The sequence below is a fragment of the Hibiscus syriacus genome, unplaced genomic scaffold, assembly GCF_006381635.1.
Source record: "Hibiscus syriacus cultivar Baekdansim isolate YM2019G1 unplaced genomic scaffold, ASM638163v2 tig00110607_pilon, whole genome shotgun sequence".
Lineage (NCBI taxonomy): Eukaryota > Viridiplantae > Streptophyta > Magnoliopsida > Malvales > Malvaceae > Hibiscus > Hibiscus syriacus.
Window position 1 is genome coordinate 204235 of NW_024062799.1, and position 19599 is coordinate 223833.

Here is a 19599-nt window from a genome sequence, read left to right on the forward strand (position 1 = left end):
GCATGAAATTAAGTGTTAATTTAACAAGAGAACCAGTAAATTCAACCTTGTTTAAAAGCCTCGTTGAAAGTTTAAGGTATCTAACTATCACATGACCATATATTACATATGTTATGGGATTGGTAAGTAGATGTGTGGAGAAGCCAAAACAATATCATTGGATTGTAGCAAAGAGAATTTTAAGATATGTAAAAGGTATGACTGATCATGGTCTGTTCTACACACATTCAAAAAATTCAAAGTTGGTTGGTTATTCCACATTGAAAGAGCACATCTGGATATATATTCCACATTGGCTCTGCAATATTTTCATGGTCTTCAAAGAAGCAACAAACAATAGCTCTCTCGACATGTGAAGCATAATATATAGTTACTGCAGTGTGCGCTTGCCAAACATCGTGGTTGAAGAATATTTTGAACGAGTTAAACTTGACACAAGAAGAACCAACTAAAATTTATGTAGACAACAAACCAACAATTTCTCTTGCCAAGAATCACGTCTCTCATAGCCGAAGCAAGCATATTGATACAAAGTATCATTTTATACAAGAGCAGGTGAAGAACAAAAATGTGGAATTAACCTACTATCGAACCAAAGATCAATTAACATATATTTTTACGAAGCCATTGAAAGCAAACATATTTCATAGACTCAAAGAAAATCTCATAATGGAAAATCAAGTTTGAGGTGGAGTGTTAGAATTCAAACTTAATTTGAATGACAAAACTAGAAGTTTCATGAAATAACCAATATGGCAATATATCAACACATGTGGCACCAACTAAAATATGTTAAAAAAATGAAAATATGGCAAATCACCACTTGGATGATAGGTGGCAGTAGCTTAAATAAATTAAGCAAAAGAGAAATAGTGATAAGGTAAATATGTATGGATAAACCTCCACTTGTAGAATTGAAGAAGGATTGGAACAACTTTGGGATGCAAATGGATAGGATTCAAACATGGCAAATGGATAGGATTCAAACATGGAAAATGGACAACAAACAAGTTATAGAGTTTTACCATGACAAGGAATTTAAGGCGGTAAGTTGGAGGCATTTGAGTCGGTTTATTACTTATATATATGTATGTACGCGCGCGCATGCATGCGTGCGTGTGTGTGGTTTGTTAGTTTTAGATGAGATATAACGTGAGTGAAAAAATATTCGAAAGATTGGAGAGAGCTTAGCAAAGTTTTGGTTATGGTTGTATGTGTCGTGTTTGTAAACTAGTAGTAACTAGTGTAGCGTTTGTGTTTGTACTCGTGTGTTTCGTATCAATAATATTGTAAAGTTACAAGATATATTGAGTGCCCACCAACGCTTCCAACATTTTACATTGTAGTTAAATAAAATTTATATTATATGTTAATATTTAATTTAGTTGAAGAGTTTTTTATTTAACGAGATAATATTTTTTGCTTCTTTTGATAAATCTTAGATAAAATATCTATTCAAAAATTTTCATTCAATTGATAATAAACGTTTATACCTTTATCGGTATTCAAACATAAGATCTTTAGAGAGAATAATAGATCTTTTAACTCCTAAAATCACTTAATTGGTGCATATAATAGTTGGATTCAAAATAATTACGAAATTATAGTTATCTTTTCAATGTTCTCATCTTAGAGTTTTTGCGCAAAAGCAGGCTATGTTCTACTTTGTCTTTTCTAGGGCATAAATACTTAAAAGAAAGAAGGAAACTAGCTGTGGATTGGCCCAAAGGCCGGATAACATATTAACTGACACTTTGTGTTGAAATGGCTACTTTAGCTAATAATTGAACAGAACTAATATTTAACCAAATTACGTGAACTTTTAAAATGTATTATTAAATATTTATGAAAATAATTAATTAAATCAGATTATTTTTAGTATTTTTTTTGTTTTTAATATTCGGAGTGATTATAAGATAATATATGTTCAAAATTTCTTTCTTAGTCATTGACAATACGCACACACTCTACGAACATAGTTATTCAAACTTGAAACCTCTAAAGAAAACAATACTCTCTTTTACTTGTAATGTTCAATTTTTTACCCTAGTAAACATTGGTACATATATAGACAACATTTTTAACAAAATTATTATATTACAATTACTAAATTAAAACAAAAACATGATAAAAATGTAATTCAAAAGAAATTTTGACCTTCGCTGCGAATTTTGGTGACATGCACTGAGTTTAAGCTTCTAAATCAAGATTTTTAATAACTTAGTTTTCTCAACAACGGTAATTAATAAGATGAACATCCGTTTTGTCATGTGTCTTTGCATCTTCTTATCACACTACTACTACTAGGAAAACCAAATGTTATCGAAAATTTTCTGATTTGCTTCCAAAAACAAAAGCATTGTAGGCAAAGCGTGCAACTTGTGATCAATATCTTTACATTTTCTTTTACAGATGAGTCCACCAAAGTTGACATTCCCCAACGACTATAGTTTCGTTATCACATATGCACTTCTTGTTCTCCTTGTCACTGTCGATCTCTCTTTCATGCAAAACAAAGAAGTTTCAAGTTTGAATCTCTTTATACATGAGACGAATGCATACTTTTATGTTAGGTGACGAATTTATAAAGTTTTAGGGATATCAATAAATTATCATGTGTCCCTCTCGATTCATCAATGGATGAGTGTAAATGAACACACGGGAGAAAAGTATAGATGTATGCAGTGGTTAATCTAAAAATATTTTTGAAAATGATCACACTTATGTTAATAACACAAATTTTTTAAATGAGATAAAGACAAATAAAATTTTAAGTTGAACACCATCAATAAAATAAATAATTAACGATCCGCCATCGGATGCGTGTGTATAATGGTTTAATTTGTTTAAGTGACCCTGGCCTTTGGCTTTATCTCGGGCCAGGGTTACGCAAGCCCTATTTACCTTTTTCTTTGTGGAAGGCATTCTTGCCTGGTACTGATATACGTGGTGATATCTGCTACTCAAAGATTATATATACGCACAATTCCTTTTGCACGAAGCAAAAAAATAAAGTGAGAATATTTTTAAGCTATCACCAGACAAAGAAGAAAAAGCAGATGCATCTTACTTGTGATTCATATTGGTGGGATCGAAAGTTCCAGCAAAGCATGCAGACAGATGCTATTGAAATGGAATATATTCTGACTGGATAAATTAATACTAAAAACTACGCAGAGAGTTGATGATAATATGATCCCACATCAGACAGACGATTAGATGAAATCCAATACCTTGATACGTGTATAGTTCCTAATCTTTCCCATGGAAGGTTAAGCGACATTTAAAATACATAAATGATCACTAATACGTGTATAGTTCCTGATCTTTTCGATGGAAGGTTAAGCGAATCCTAATCACGTTCTGAAATAGTATTACTACTAAACTTTTTGCCACATATGGGTCTACGGATGCAATAGTCTATGGACTTTAGGGGTGCACATATGGCTGTTTTTTCTATATATATCGTACTAACAACATCTTATTTCCATTTTGCAACCCGAATCATAGGGTTGATTAGCATTTATGAATATGGGAATATGCAATAGTTTATAGCACTAACAATGGTGTTACATTTGCAAGAATATCAATATCCTTATTTTCCAGGAAACTAATTGCATGCAATTAATTATTTCATTATCATGTTGATAAGGAGAAGTAGATAATATTGCGGGTCCTCATAGCATATCTTTTCTTTCCAATTCTCTCCTCAGCTTTCGGTTTCTTGAGTTGAACTCATGGGAATCTTGTTATTGAAAATAAAGGTTCCATTCAATTGGATAAATCCTACTTCCTTTTCCACTTCAACTTAGATGCCCCCAGAAGATAAATAGATAGATACATACGTAGATGGTAGCTACAATTGCCACATAAAGCTGGACCCAAAAAATGGTAGTGACAAGGCACATTATACTTTCAAAGAAATAATTCAATTTCAAACTGATATGAAAACTATAAATATCTATATATATATCTTATTACCTATGCATGGTGGCAACGTAGGAACTAGGATAGTAGTGCAGTCATTTTAAAGGTATAATGACATAAAATGATCCTAACATTTGATGAAATAATCACTTTTAACTCTTATTTTTTAGAGCATTTTGATCTTAATGTTTCATTTCGGATAAAAAAAAAAGCCACTCCATTGAAGAAAATTGTTAGTCTTAAACTATCAATGCTCAAAAATTGAGGAGATTTTAAACTTAAATGAAACGTTGGGTCAAAATGTTCCAAAAAAAGAATAAGGACTAAAGTGACTATTTAGTCGAATATTATGCGTTTTTACCCTAAAATGAAACATTGGAGACAAAAATACACCAAAAATAGAGAGAAAAATATTTGTTAGCATGATGAGTCAGCATCAATGTTGTTAGTACCGCAGCGTGTATGAGCTTAGATTGCATGGGTCATCAGTTGCATAGTTAGAAGTTTCTTGAAGTTGTTATAGCAGTTAAGGTTGTTAGGATGTTAGCATGGTTAGTTGAATAGTTAAGGTTGTTACATTAGTCAAGAGAAGTTGTATATAAACAGCAGCAATCTTGTATTCAATGGAGAGTTCTAGTATTCAACATACAAGTATTGTTCATTTGTTTTCTGCATTCTCAATATGGCATCATTCGCCAAACGGTCCTGACTTTGTTTTTCTTTCGCTGCATGGAGTTCGTTAGCTCTATCGTGACTGCTTCTGTCGTCGTTGATGTTGTTTCCCTCGAAAGGTCACTGATTCCTGCAAATGGCGACGACGATCCCCAATAATCCGAGTTGCGATCAGTACGTGTACTTAGCCAAGCTATCTGAGCAAGCCGAGCGCTACGAGGAGATGGTTCAGTTCATGCAAAAGTTGGTCCTCGGCTCAACTCCATTAGGGGAACTAACCGTCGAGGAAAGGAATCTTCTCTCTGTCGCCTTAAAAAACGTGATTGGATCTCTACATGCCGCGTGGAGAATAGTCTCTTCGATCGAGCAGAAAGAAGAAGGTCGGAAGAACGAGGAACACGTTCTGCTCGTCAAGGAGTATAAATCGAAGATTGAATCTGAGTTGTCGGATGTTTGCGCTAGTATCTTGACTTTATTGGAATCAAATATGATCCCTTCTGCTACTGCCAGTGCCAATGAGTCGAAGGTTTTCTATTTCAAGATGAAAGGAGATTATCATCGTTATTTGGCGAAGTTTAAGGCTGGTGATGAGAGGAAAGTTGCTGCTAAGGATACTATGTTGTCTTACAAGGCAGCTCAGGATATTGCGTTGGCGGGTCTAGCACCAACGCACCTGATTAGATTGGGGCTAGCTCTGAATTTCTCGGAGTTCTACTATAAGATTCTCAATCAGTCTGATAAAGCATGTAGCATGGCTAAACAGGCATTCGAGGAAGCCATTGTTGAGCTTAACACACTGGGAGAAGAGTCATACAACGACAACACTCTCATAATGCAACTGCTAAGGGATAATCTTACTCTCTGGACTTCGGATGTGCAGGACCAGTTAGATGAGCCGTAGCAGGCGTGTTAAACCGGCAGTGGTCTTATTCTTTATCTGAAGGAGATCGTAGTTTACTGCATCACCTGTTTTTTTTTAATTTGGTAAAGCAAAATGGATATAATTACTTGGGGTGAATTTGTAATAAGTATGATAATATAGTCCTTTAAAAAAAAGGAAAAAAATATATGTCAAGGAACCTTGTATAATAGGATGAAGAAGAAAGAAATGAAGGTGAACAAGAAGAACGAAAGGAAGCATCGGCACTTTCGATTCAAGTGAACGGAAGGAAGCATCGGCACTTTCGATTCAAGTCGAACGGAAGGAAGCATCGACACTTTCGATTCAAATCGAACGGAAAGAGGCATCGGCACTTTTGATTCAAGTGTTCATTTTTTTGTCAAGAAGGTTGAGATAGTAGGGAGAATGTTAGAAATTAGTTGTAATTAGTTTTTAGAGCTTGTTGTGTACTTGCTTGTACTCTAGTATAGCTAGTAATAGTGTGTTCAAGGTCAGAAGAACAGAATAAGAAGAAGAAGTAGAGGGAATGTTAGCATGATGAGTCAGCATCAATGTTATTAGTACTGCAGCGTGTATGAGCTTAGATTGCATGGGATCATCAGTTGAATAGTTAGAAGTTTCTTGAAGTTGTTATAGCAGTCAAGGTTGTTAGGATGTTAGCATGGTTAGTTGAATAGTTAAGGTTGTTACATTAGTCAAGTGAAGCTGTATATAAACAGTAGCGATCTTGTATTCAATGGAGAGTTCTAGTATTCAATATACAAGTATTGTTCATTTGTTTTCTGCATTCTCAATAATATTATTTAATTAAATGTAAAGAGTATTTTTGTTACATTACATTATGTATTTTTTTAAATGTGTTTATTGTCACATGTTGTATATTAGCATATTGTTGTGTATGCAACTTGCTATTTACTCAATTCAGGGAAATATAGACAAATGTCTTTATCAAATAGTCATCAAGGGTAATAAAGAGAAATGGTAATATTATGGATTTCTTTGTTTTATTCCTTTTCTATATCTAATATCTCTTCATGGATGCTATAAATAGGCCTCCAGGGTGGTTAGGTTCCTCATTAGGCTCAAACAGATTACTAAACATTCAAAGTCCCCCTCCAAGAAGCTCCACAAGCACACACTCACAATTCAAACTACTTTTCTCTGCTGCATCAAACAATGGAAGTGGTTACAAGGATGGTTGCCGAAAGACCGGTGGTGATCTTCAGCCGGACCACATGTTGCATGAGCCATACCATCAAGACTCTGATAAGTGGGTTCGGGGCAAACCCGATGGTTTACGAGCTCGACGAACTCCAAGACGGGAAACAAGTTGAAAGGGAGCTGCAGCAGATGGGATGCAAGCCCAGTGTACCGGCTGTTTTCATAGGGCAGCAACTCATTGGAGGTCCTAATCAAATCATGACACTCCAAGTGAAGAACCAGCTTGTCCCATTGCTCATAAGGGCAGGGGCTATATGGATTTGACGCAGGCATGCCTCAATTTTCTATGAACAAAAATAAAATGAGGCGGGTTTGTCTGTTTTTCTTTCTGGTTTTTGTGGTATGTACCATGCTGTTTTTGCAGAGCGTATCCTTGTACACCGTTTTTGGGGCTGGCCAGGGTCATATATAGTCATAGTATATATTTTCCTTGTACTAAAACTCAGGAGGAACTTGTATCATAACTTGGTCATGTAATATTATCCCTTTTCTATGCTAAATAAAGGTATATCTGCTATTATATGCTGATATAAGCTCTTCAATTGTATGCAATGGTGAGAAAGCAAATACATTGGAGGCTCAATCCCGGCTGAATCGATCTCGAATCCGAGTATGGCTCAAAAGAACTGATCAGGCCATAGCATTAGCTGAGCATTTTGAAGGGTTCTTCCTATTTTGTCTGATACTGCTAACTAACATTTAGTTGTGTTCTGTCAGACTTTGTTTTGCCCCCTCGAAGCAGGGCGGTCATCTGCAAGCTGAAGCCCGCACCAATGCTATGCTATAAAACTACAACCTTTCTTAGCATATGAAAATTGTGATTAGAATTTGATGCTGGTTTTATCCTTAAAATGTTGACAGACACAATGATGCAATAGAGAACCGAAATCAAATGCTTCTAAATTAAATTGTATCTTTAAATGCACATCTGTTGGTGGAGATTATTCTCAGAAATCACAAACCAAATAAAATATATGGGATGAGGAAATTAATATGTAATATTGGAAACGAATCACCTCATCACATAAAAGATGAATACAACACTCAATGTCTTTAAACATCCCATATCCATGTGTCCCAAGATTAATGGAGATGGAAACAAAGAATAATTTATCTCAAGCTTGAATCTGTGAAAGATGAGTCATTTGTCATCTTGTTTAGAGTAATTATACACAGGGTTTTAAATTGCTGTCGCCGTCACGTTTTCGGTCATGTCACGTTTACCGCAATTGCGGCCATAGCGGGCGGGTATATATGAAGACAGCACTACCTCTATTTCATGGGTGCTATCGCGGTCGCGGACCGCTATTTAAAACCCTGATTATACATACGAAGAAAGTCAATGACATGGTAAAAAAATATTTTTTTTTCCGTTTTATACATCATTTTTTATGGCTACCATGATACAGAGTAACGCCAACGCCTATGGGACAAGAATCGAGATTCCGAATTCGCTTTGCCCCCCTTACAGGTTTCAGGTTGTTGATCATGAACAAGGAATGGAGCTGTCCTAGTTTCTTGGTGAGTAATTTGATTAGCTTGATCTCTGCATGGGATCTGACAAACTCCTGTTTCATTGTCGCATGATCTTTTTCCAGGTCGGTTAGCCCCATTCGCATCCTGGCGACTTCGAGTTTCAGCTCTTGGTTCTCTCTTCTCACCGATGCAGAGTTGTTTCTTGGTGAGATGGCGCCACTTCCTACACCACTGCTCAGACATTGAGGGAACGATTGACCATTGGTTGCACCAAAGAACTGATAGTGGCCTCCGCTCATTGCACTTTTTGAAGCCTGATTTGCTTTAAATGTAACACTTGGACAGCCATTTGCACTGGTAACCTTTCGTTCTGCGCCGCATGGCTACAGGCTTCTTGAGATAGTCTCTGTCAGTCTATGGTTTTGCATAGTCTATGACGTTCGAAATCCTCTATGTTTGGGTGAACCTGTAAATTGCGACAGAAAAGGAATCCAAGAGCCTGCAAATGAAATATGAAACGTTTGAAGATAACTTATATATGGAGCTACCCTCACTTTGAGGAAAATATCGACAGCTTCGTATAATCCATCGGTAACGACACAAGCATGGTCCGGAAGTGATTCTGCAAGTTCTACAAATTTCGATGGCCTTCTGCAAGATAAGTTTCAACTTTCAAGTAACTTGATACTTTGAGGACTGAACTTTGTTCGGGAGATCTTGGGCTGTCAAAATCATGTGCCATATCACCTTCATCTCTCAAGAGATTATTCTCCTCCTCATCATCATCCAAGTTTCAAAAGATCGAGACGATCCTTAGGATCGACTCTGTATCGTATGTGTCCGTATGATTGTTTTCGTGCGAAGTGGCCGGTATTAGGATGTCTTCAAGAATTGCATGGTCTAACTGCAGATCAATCCGCCTCTCCAAATCAGATTTGCAAGAAGTGGATGTTGGGTGTGGGTCCCATTATGTGGGAAAACCCATCACCCGTGAACCCATAAAATATGGGTGTTGTGTCTGTTTAAAAAAAAAAAGCTAACTTTTGGCGCAGCATAAAACAATCAAAAAATTATATTTGAGAGTGAGGGGGAAGCTTCATATTGGAGAGAAAATAGAGGAGAAAATATATTTTTTTGTTTGGTATAGCATTGATCAACTCTTCGATTAGAGGTTTATTTTGTTGTGAAAGATGATTATCGGATAGAGCAAAATCGCAACTGATAATTTGATAAAATAAAAAATGAAGATAAAAGAGACACAAAATTTACTTGGAAAACACCTAAATAATATAGGGTAAAAACCACGGGCAACGGTAGAATAATTTCACTATGAGAAAATAGGAATTACAACTTTTCTCAATCTACCAAGGAGAAAACAATGATAATTCTCTCTTGATAAAAAATGAGAAAACAACTCTCAAGAAACTCTCTAAATTCTCTAGTATTGGGAGAAAGCTAGAATGATTTGGGATGATTTTGAAGCTAAATGAGCTAGGGTATTTATAGTTGAAGCTTAAGGACTAATTTGTAAATACCCTAAATTACAATGACTAAATGTAATTTCACCATTGCCCAAAAAATCAACAAAACTTTCTGTGCATTTAATGCACCACCGAAAGTGGTCTTGTCTTTTAACAATCTCTCACTTGAAGATTTGATTGGAACAATCATGTCTTCACACTATTCATTCTATCTTGTACCATCATGTTGCTTACGTTTCTGACAGGCCACAAGAGGATCGACACCAAGTAAATTATCGGTATTGATCGCATTCATCATGAAATATGCTATATTGTCTTTGGTATGGATTTTCTGTATATCTATCGTTCCTTCTTCCACCTTTTCACAAATGAAATGGTACTGAACACGTATGTGCTTTGTCCTTGAATGAAATGCTGGATTCCTTGCTAGATGCAAGGCGCTTTGACTGTCACAAAACAGATATACATACTCTTGATTGTGCCCAAGCTCCTCCAATAGCATATTCAACCAAATTGCTTCTTTACTGGCTTGTGTAGCTGCTACATATTCTGCTTCTGTTGTGGATGTAGCCACAACTGAATACAATTTTGAAACCCATCTTACAGCTCCAACAGCAATTTTGAACACATATCTTGTAGTAGATTTTCTTTTATCCAGATCCCCTGCATAGTCAGAATCTACATACCCATTGATTAGTAAGTTTGATCCTCCGTAACATAATGCAACATTTGAGGTCCCTTTGATGTATCTCAGGATCCTCTTTACTGTATTCCAATGCTCTTTGCCTGGATTCACCATATACCGACTAACCACTCTCACTGCTTGTGCAATGTTTGGTTTTTTGCATATCATAGCGAACATTAAACTTCCCACTGCTGATGCATACTGTACTCGAGACATCTCCATCCTCTCTTCTTCACTGCTAGGACTCATACCGGAGGATAATTTTAAGTTAATAGGAAGAGTGGTAGAAATTGGCTTACAATCTTGCATGCTGAATCGTGACAAGATCTTCTTCAAGCAATTCTTTTGTGAAAGTCAAAACTTCCTATTACTTCTGTCTCGGTGAATTTGCATCCCTAGAATCTTGTTTGCTGATCCCAAGTCCTTCATTTCAAATTCCCTAGCCAGTTATGTCTTCAATTCTTCAATATGATCTTTGTTGGGTTCTGCAACCAACATGTCACCCACATACAACAGCAATATAACAAAATCACATTCACCAGACCTCTTGAAATAAACACAAGGGTCTACATTAAGTCTGTTGTATCCAATGCACATAATGAAGGAATCAAATCTCTTATATAAACATCTCGGCACCTGTTTTAGACCGTACAGAGATTTGTTCAACCTGCAAACCAAGTTCTTATTTTCTTTTTCTTCAAAACCTTCAGGCTGGAGCATATAAATCTCTTCTTTAAGATTTCCATGAAAAAAAGTTATTTTAACATCTAGCTGCTCTAGATGTAAATTCAATGTAGCACACATTGCCAAAACTACTCGAATTGTTGTTAGTCGAACCACGGGAGAAAAGATTTCATTGAAATCAATACCTTCTTTTTGAGCATATCCTTTGACCACCAGTCTTGCACAATACCTCTCAATTTGATCGTCACCATTTTGCTTGATTTTGAAGACCCATTTGTTACCAATTGGCTTCCTTCCTTGTGGTAGTGGCACAAGATCCCATGTATTATTTTTATGAAGGGCTTCAATTTCTTCTTGCATCGCCATCATCCATAGTGAAGCATCTGAGCTATTTATTGCCTACTAGTATGTTGATGGTTCAACGTCCTCTGTTAAAAGGCAGTATGTAATATTACCTTCTATAACATAATATGAATGCTAATTGGGACGTCTTCTCACACGATCTGATTGACGAGTTGTTGGAGCTTCAGAACTCTTTGGTTCTTGTTCATCATGTGCTGGTTCTGCTTCAGAAGAATCTCCTTGTTCAAACTCCTTTTCCACATGTATTTGTGTAGTCTCTGACTTTTCAGTGATGTCATCGTCTTCTATTCTTTGTAGTTTATCTTCTACAAATATAACATCCCTACTGATGATCACTTTACGGGCAGTGGGATCCCACAAACGATACCCCTTTACTCCATCAGCATACCCCAAGAATTTGCATTTCCTGGATTTTGGGTCCAGCTTTGAAATTTCTTGGGAGTTGTACACCACGTACACAACACTTCCAAATACATGGAGGTTTGAATAATCAGCTGGTTTACCAGTCCACATCTCCATTGGTGTCTTCAGCTCTATTGCAGTTGATAGAGCTCGATTCACCAAATAACAGGCGGTATTGACTACTTCTGCCCATAATGATTTTTCTAGGCATGCATCCCTCAACATTGCTCTTGTTCTTTCTAACAAGGTTCTGTTCATCCGCTCTGCCACTCCATTTTGTTGAGAAGTGTTCGTCACTGTGAACTGTCTTTTGATGCCTTATTTCTTGCAAAAATCATCAAATTCTTCACTTGTGTATTCTCCTCAATTATCTATTCTGAAACACTTGATCTTATTTCCAGAATCAAGTTCCACTCGCGCTTTGAAGTTTTTGAAAGTTGAAAACACGTCTGACTTCTTCTTAATAGGGTACACCCAACATCTCCTGGAGTAGTCATCAATAAATGAGACAAAATATTTTGCTCCGCCTAGGGATGTAATTGGTGCTTACGTCAGAGTGAACCAATTCTAGAACACTTTTGCCTCTAGAATTTGATGTGTTGAATTTCAGCCGGTGCTGCTTACTTGTTATGCAATGCTCACAAAAAGTAAGTGATACCTTTGTTAAGCCTGGAAGTAGCTTTTGCTCCACAAGGACTTTCATTCCTTGTTCTGACATATGTCCAAGTTTCTGATGCCATAACATTACAGAATCTGAACTACATGAGGCAAAAAAGGCTTCTGCTTCTAGCAAAGTCTCTCCCTTTAGCATGTACAAGTTTGATGTTATCTTTTCGCCTTTCATCACCACAAGCGCTCCACGGAACACCTTCATGATTCCTCTCTGTGTTTCAATCTTGCTTGGATTATTATCTAATAATTCGTAGGATAATAAATTTTTCTTCAGGCCTTTCACGTGCCGCACATCTCGAACAACTTTAATTATTCTATCATACATCTTCAATTTGATGGTTCCAACGCCAACGATCTCTAAGGCATAATCATTGCAACTATACACAGATCCTCCTGAGACAGGTTCATAATGATGAAATCATTCTCTTCTTGAGGTCATGTGATATGTTGCTCCCGAATCAATGAGTCATATATCTGCAAATCATTTTCTACCTTCCACGGTGGTTGACGCTTCACAGCATAGAGCATCTCCATCATCTGAAGTGTTTGCGGTATTGCCTTGTGGATTGGAGTTTTTATTTAGACTCCAACAATCCTTCTTTAAGTGACCCTTCTTTCCACAGTTGTAACACTTTAAATTCTTCTTGCTCCTCGACTTCGATCTACCATGTTAGTGACTGCTGCTTTGGCCACGTTCTGTTGATCTCCCTCTCATCGTTGTCAACGCTTCTGCTTGTTGCAGATTTACTTGTTTGTCTTCCTTGTTATTGCGCCAATTTTCTTCTTGTAGAACAACATCTGCAACGTCATCGAAGACTAGACTGGTGACATTACTGTTTGTCAAGTTGATGATGAGTTGATCATACGAATCCGGTAGACTTTGAAGTAGAAGTTCAACACGTTCTTGTTCTCTTATTTTACAGCTTAAGGATGTAAGTTGAGAAAATAAAGTGTTCAGTGTATTTAAGTGTTCTGTCACTGAAGTAGATTTTGTCATACGGAGAGTGTACAATTTTCTCTTAAGGAAAATTTTATTGTGCAGCGATGTGGCCTCGCACAATTTGGTGAGATGATCTCAGATCTCCTTAGTTGTCTTCTTCTCCTCGATGCTTGACAATACTTCATCTGTTAATGCTAGATGAAAGTTTACCATAACATTACCGTCCATCTCGATCCATTTGTTGTCATCTGTGAAATCTATTGGCCTTTCACTGATAGCTGCTAGACAACCGTCTTTTCTCAGGATGGCCTTCATCTTCAATTTCCACAATGAGAAATTTCTTCCATTGAACTTTTCAATATCAAATTTTGTTGCCATAGCTTCTATTACGGATAGCTCCCACTATTTCACTATCGTGAATAGTTCTCTGGAACCTTCAAAGAATGGGTAATACCTTCTTACTTTCTTATGTTGGAGGATCCACCTTTTGGTGGCAACCAAAAAGACAATAAGCAGATATTACACACTCAAATCTGGTTCTAATACCAATTGTTGCGGAAGACGGCTATCGGATAAAGCAAAATCGCAACTGATAATTTGAGAAAATAAAAAATGAAGATAAAAGAGACACAAAATTTACGTGGAAAACCTCTAAATAATATAGAGTAAAAACCATGGGCAACGGTAGAATAATTTCACTATGAGAAAATAGGAATTACAACTTCTCTCAATCTACTAAGAAGAAAACAATAATAATTCTCTCTTGATAAAAAAATGAGAAAACAACTCTCTAGAAACTCTCTAAATTCTCTAGTATTAGGAGAAAGCTAGAATGATTTGGGATGGTTTTGAAGCTAAATGAGCTAGGGTATTTATAGTTGAAGCTTAAGGACTAATTTGTAAATACCCTAAATTACAATGACTAAATGTAATTTCACAATTGCCCAAAAAATCAACAAAACTTTCAGTGCATTTAATGCACCACCGAAAGTGGTATTGTCTTTTAACATATTCGTTGTTTAATTGAGCTAAATTTTAGACAGTAGCTAGACGACTTGATGTTCTTAAGTTTGTACGTTCGTATTTTTCATTTGAGTCCTATAACAACGGAAACAATTTACAGCAGTTTCGCTTTTGGGTGATGTTCTCCACTTTTCTCTCTATTGCTAAAGATTACATGTTGGTAGCCTTGTTGCAGTTGAATGCTTGTTGTAGGCTTAATTTTGTTATCTTGTAGCTGAAAATTTTATGATAGTGAAGCTTTTAATCGGAATCTAAAGTCACGTGGTTTTTATTTTTGATTTAGAGGGGTTTTTCACATAAAAATATCGGTGTACCTATTTATTTGCGTTGTAGTTATATTGGTTGATTTGTGGTTCATTAGTGTTCATAGAGAATATATTTTATATTATTGTTGTTTCTGTAATTTTTTTACAGGAGTTATAGGGAGAAAAAGAATACTGATTGTGCTTTGCTTAATTCCGATTGTTCAGTTTCTTCCCGTAGATGCTAATGAGACTATTATGGTTTTGAGTAAACTGGAGAGAAATGTCATGGGAACATGACTCTTCCTTGATTGAGTTGGTAGTAAGCTAATAATTGCTTCAACGATTCCCCTTTGCTTTATTCGCAGCTCCAGATCCAACAGGCTACCCTTCACCAAGTGAGGGTCCCTGACAGTCAAATCTTGAAATGAATCTTGAGCATAATTCATCGAAATTTTGATGATCATATCCTGGTTTAGACCCTTTCACTTCACTGCTAATAAAACTCGTTGGAAGAAATCTAGACTAATAACCGCCAAAAACTTTACCCACCAATTAGATGGCGTTTCCATCACCGTGTTCGGCATAGCTTTGGATGGAAAGTTGTGATCAAGTTTCATTAAGCCGCGTCACAATCGATCATTCAGGAGAAAGTCGACTAGTTGTAATGATGAGATTTTTAAAAATGAAATGTTTGGAGTCGCTACCAATCGTTTTTAAGATACAACTAGAACACAAAAATCAGGTAATTTTAATAAAATATTTTTAATTTACTAAAATATCAAATTTTAGTCTGCGAAATCAGAAACTAAGTTCGGGAGTTGATTACGCGTGAGGAATGATTAACATCCTCACAGTACCCAAAATTAATACCTAATCTCTTATACGTTTTCGTTACAATGAAAATTGTAAATTCGGGTAAAAAATTAAAATATAATCCTTTATATTAAAATTTATTAATTTATTTCATTTCACAAAATTGCACAAAAAATGACTTGATTTATTTTAAGTTCATTTTTCGTTCTAATGTCGTATTGTATTATACTATTTTTAGCAAGTTGTACTTTTCACGGCATTCTATGAATAAATGTTCTTTAACATAGGTGTAAGAAAACTCATAACAAGTAATAATGTAAAAATTTAACAAGCAAATATTTTATAAAATAAATTTGCCAAAATAAATAAAGAAATAAGAAGTTTAATTCTATGTAATTATATAAGGGTATAAGAATATCGAATGGATAGATAATTATGAAAACATATGTTATAATATCTATATATATAAAACACAAAAATAGACAAAGTATCAAATAATAATTACACATATACTAATATAAAAGTATAAGGACTAACATACAATGAACAAATAAAATAGGGACCAAATCAGTATAAATAAAGAAACAAGGAAGCCAATAGACAATAATCCATATTTTTCAAGCTAAAATAATTATTAAATTACATATTAAAGAAAATTGTAGGGACCTAATTCGAAACAAATAAAAATAATACAATGATCAAATTAAAACCATAAAAATAATGTATTCAAAATTAAAATAATAAGGAAAACGGACACATAAGGACCTAAATGGGAAAATACTGGTAAACTAGAGGGATCAAATCCCAATTTAACCTAAAAGTCTAAATGGATTGCATAACATATAATAAATGGTAAATTTAAATAACCAGGACATAAAAATCTGAAGAAAAAAAACGTGAGATCAGTGACCGAAGTGTAAAATCAATCTAAAGGTTCAGAGGTACGAAATTTTTTCTATCTTTTCTATTAAGAGCAATTACAAAGGGGATAAAAGGGAATAAATAGATTTAATGGCCTATAATTGATTTAAAAAAACAGAATCAGACATTATTTAATGACTGAAATGGAAATTTGAGGCTAGATTTGGAGGACTAAAACTTCATTAACCCTAAAATTAAAATTTAAACCAATCTTGGCCATTTTGACGCTTGATCTGGAAACCTAAAGTTTTAGGTTTTATGATTTGCTCTCATATTCTTCTCTCGCTCGTTTCATGTCGTCGGATGCCAAATTGGGACACAATTAGACCACTTCCGCTCATGATGGCCCGCCTCTACTCGTGGAGGTCACATACGCTTAAATCAAACCCGGATTCAAACTAAACCGCTCTAATCGAAGCTAGAATACCGGGAAAAAAAGAAAATACTAAACTCTTACTACCTTTGTATTTCTATGACCCAACGACTTCCTAACTCTTGCGAACGCACCCCGACTATGGATGATTCTTATGACTAAAGTAAAGATCCAGACCCTTCTATTTCCACTTTTTTCCCCTTTATTTTTTCTAAAAAATGAAAATAAAATATTGGGATTCTCGGAAGAAGGATGAAACCTTTTTTGGAATGCTCTTGTTTTGTATTGCTTTCAATCTTGGAAAAGGTTTTTTTTTTTTTACATATTTCCGAGAGATTTTTATAGACCCTCCCTCTGATTTTTTTATAAAGTATAAAAAAATGGCTAATCTCTTCTGACCGTTATTATTCTTCTGAGTATGGGGCTTGGTCAGATCAGTAGGGGAGGAGCATGGCCATGGCAGGGAGTTGATGAAGTCCTCACCGCATTAAATACCCCCATTTTCCTTGATTCGGGTTGGATTTGATCTGATTTCTGTCTTTCACTGTGTTGCTGAGGTGATGGTGGTGGAACATTGTCACATTCAATAACGAAATCTCTGACGTTTATCCCGTAACAGAACTTGGCAGCTAGCTCGAATCCCTCCAGTCCACCCTGAATAGAAGAGAGACTCATGCATGAAATCTTCGCATCCTTCGTATCAATCAATAGCTTCCTGATATTTCCGCTCCAAAAAAAACTAGAGGGAACTGAAAAGAAAAACCGCAACTGACTAAAGCATCTATTACAATGGTGCAAAATCGATATGTTGGGAGTGCACTTATAGGCATTCCGACAACCGCTATAGAATAATATAGAAAAATAGATGTGTAGAAGTATCCATAAAAATAATTTAGATATTTGTAATATTTAATATTATATCTAAATTTATTTATTAGAATAATCTATATATTAGTAATGTAAAATAGCTAAGATATTGATATGTGTCAACAATCTAATAACTATTAAAGTCCATAAACAAGGGTGAGTTTTACTATTGTAATAAGGTAAAAGAGAGGGAAAAAAGTGTCGAAAGTGTGAATTAGATAAAGATAACATGGAGGTAGAAAAGAAAAAAAAATAGTGGTAAGTGTGTAACATTGTAATTGTATTAAAGGTTAAAAAACATAACCAAATAAACTAAAAATAAAATATAGATATAAATAGATCTGATCGTGTCTGTAAACAAACCACAAAAAGAGATGAAACTATTGAAAGATCACTGACAAATTACAAATCAAAATTGAGCGACGTGAAAATTCTATCCATTAACGCATATCGTGTATCCAAATTCAATTCGATAGTCCAAAGTAGATAAGATCACCATGATAACAAATAAAACGTCATCTTAATTAGTTGTGGCGATGCCATCCAACCCTGAAAAAAAAAAGAATAAAAGAAATAAACGGCCAAAGAACCGAAAAATATGCTATAAAGATAGAGAAAAACATGTTATGTAAGTAGAAGACGTGTCATAAATATAGAATTATTAAAATTAAAAATACAATATGATAAAGCAAAAGGAAAATAATGTATACCGAAAGTCGGTGATCAAAATCAAAATTCATGTCATCGTCAATCACATAGATCAAGAAGAAAAAAAGACAAACGAGAGCTAAAAAAAGAAGAAAAAATATAAGAAAAACGCTAATTCATAATGATATTAATTTTTTTAAAAATCTTTCAATTTAATCTCATTTTACCAGTGTTAAATGAATTTCTGTATGGAAGAGACTCTTTAAGATACCTGTAATAAAACGGACTCGAGATTGATTAACGTTGTCAAAAGTCTTATGAATTAAATCCAACATATCCCCATGATTTCTTCAGAATCTTGACCAACCCGTGACCGGAGAAGTAAAACACCAGCGAATCTCCCGGTTGGCAGTCCTTCACCAGCCATCGCAACGAATCCTCGTCGTTGTTTCGGCACTTGGATTCGTCTTTCCATTGACTTTTCCTCTATAAAAGAACTGCTCTCTGGGCCGGAAGCTGAGAATAGTTGTTTCTGCATTCAATGTCAGCACCTTTCCTTGATCTCGCCATAATTCTTGGCCTGCATCGAGAGCAAGGCTGGCTGTCAACATCTCAAGAAAATTAAAGACTGCGTTTTACAAATGTTATTTGTTAAGTTTGATTCAGCAATCCTTAGTGTGAAATGACTCACCTGTGGTTTTTATAGCCAACAAACAATTATGTGTTTAGAAAATAGATCCCTTGTAATCCAACAATCCCTTTATATCACAACATTAACAAAAAATACTTAAAAAATAAAAGAGAGAAAAACACAATAATTTAACGTGAAAAACTCTCAAATGGAGAAAAACCACAAGTGTTAGCAAAAGACAACCAAGAGAAAAAATATTTACTATGTGGAAAATTATTACAACCACACTACAAAATATTTAACTCTCACACATGCCCAAAAGCTAAAGTACACCCCAAGAGAATTTCCCTTTAATTTCTCTACTAGTATAGCTAATAGCTTTCTAGTACACCACTTGTATTTTGGTGATTGACATACATTTAACCAAAGGGAAATGTTCTATTTATAGGCTAAGAATTTTTCCATCCTTTGTTCATTTCCAATGTGGGATTTGGACAATTTTTGCCAAAAAACTAACAAATCTCCACCTTGGCAAAAATTCCATACAATTCTTCACCATAAAAACAACAGCTACCTCAATAACACCATCAGCTATGATAGTCACAATTCTAAAAACAAGAATTGTCATACTCCACCATAAGAGTATACACACTT

At 35.3% G+C, this 19599-nt stretch overlaps 2 protein-coding genes and 1 pseudogene across 2 annotated transcripts; 2 read left to right on the plus strand and 1 right to left on the minus strand.

The window, feature by feature from the left end:
* The first annotated feature begins 4735 nt into the window (after positions 1 to 4735).
* On the plus strand, positions 4736 to 5542 carry LOC120135271 (14-3-3-like protein GF14 kappa). Its single transcript, XM_039151558.1, has one exon. The coding sequence runs from the start codon at positions 4736 to 4738 to the stop codon at positions 5498 to 5500; it is 765 nt and encodes a 254-aa protein (XP_039007489.1). The 3' UTR covers positions 5501 to 5542.
* Positions 5543 to 6591: 1049 nt separating this feature from the next.
* On the plus strand, positions 6592 to 7241 carry LOC120135266 (monothiol glutaredoxin-S6-like). Its single transcript, XM_039151557.1, has one exon. It carries the CDS (start codon positions 6677 to 6679, stop codon positions 6983 to 6985), a length of 309 nt encoding a protein of 102 aa, XP_039007488.1. The 5' UTR covers positions 6592 to 6676; the 3' UTR covers positions 6986 to 7241.
* An 875-nt stretch (positions 7242 to 8116) lies between these two features.
* On the minus strand, positions 8117 to 15297 carry LOC120135370 (annotated as a pseudogene).
* Positions 15298 to 19599: the final 4302 nt, after the last annotated feature.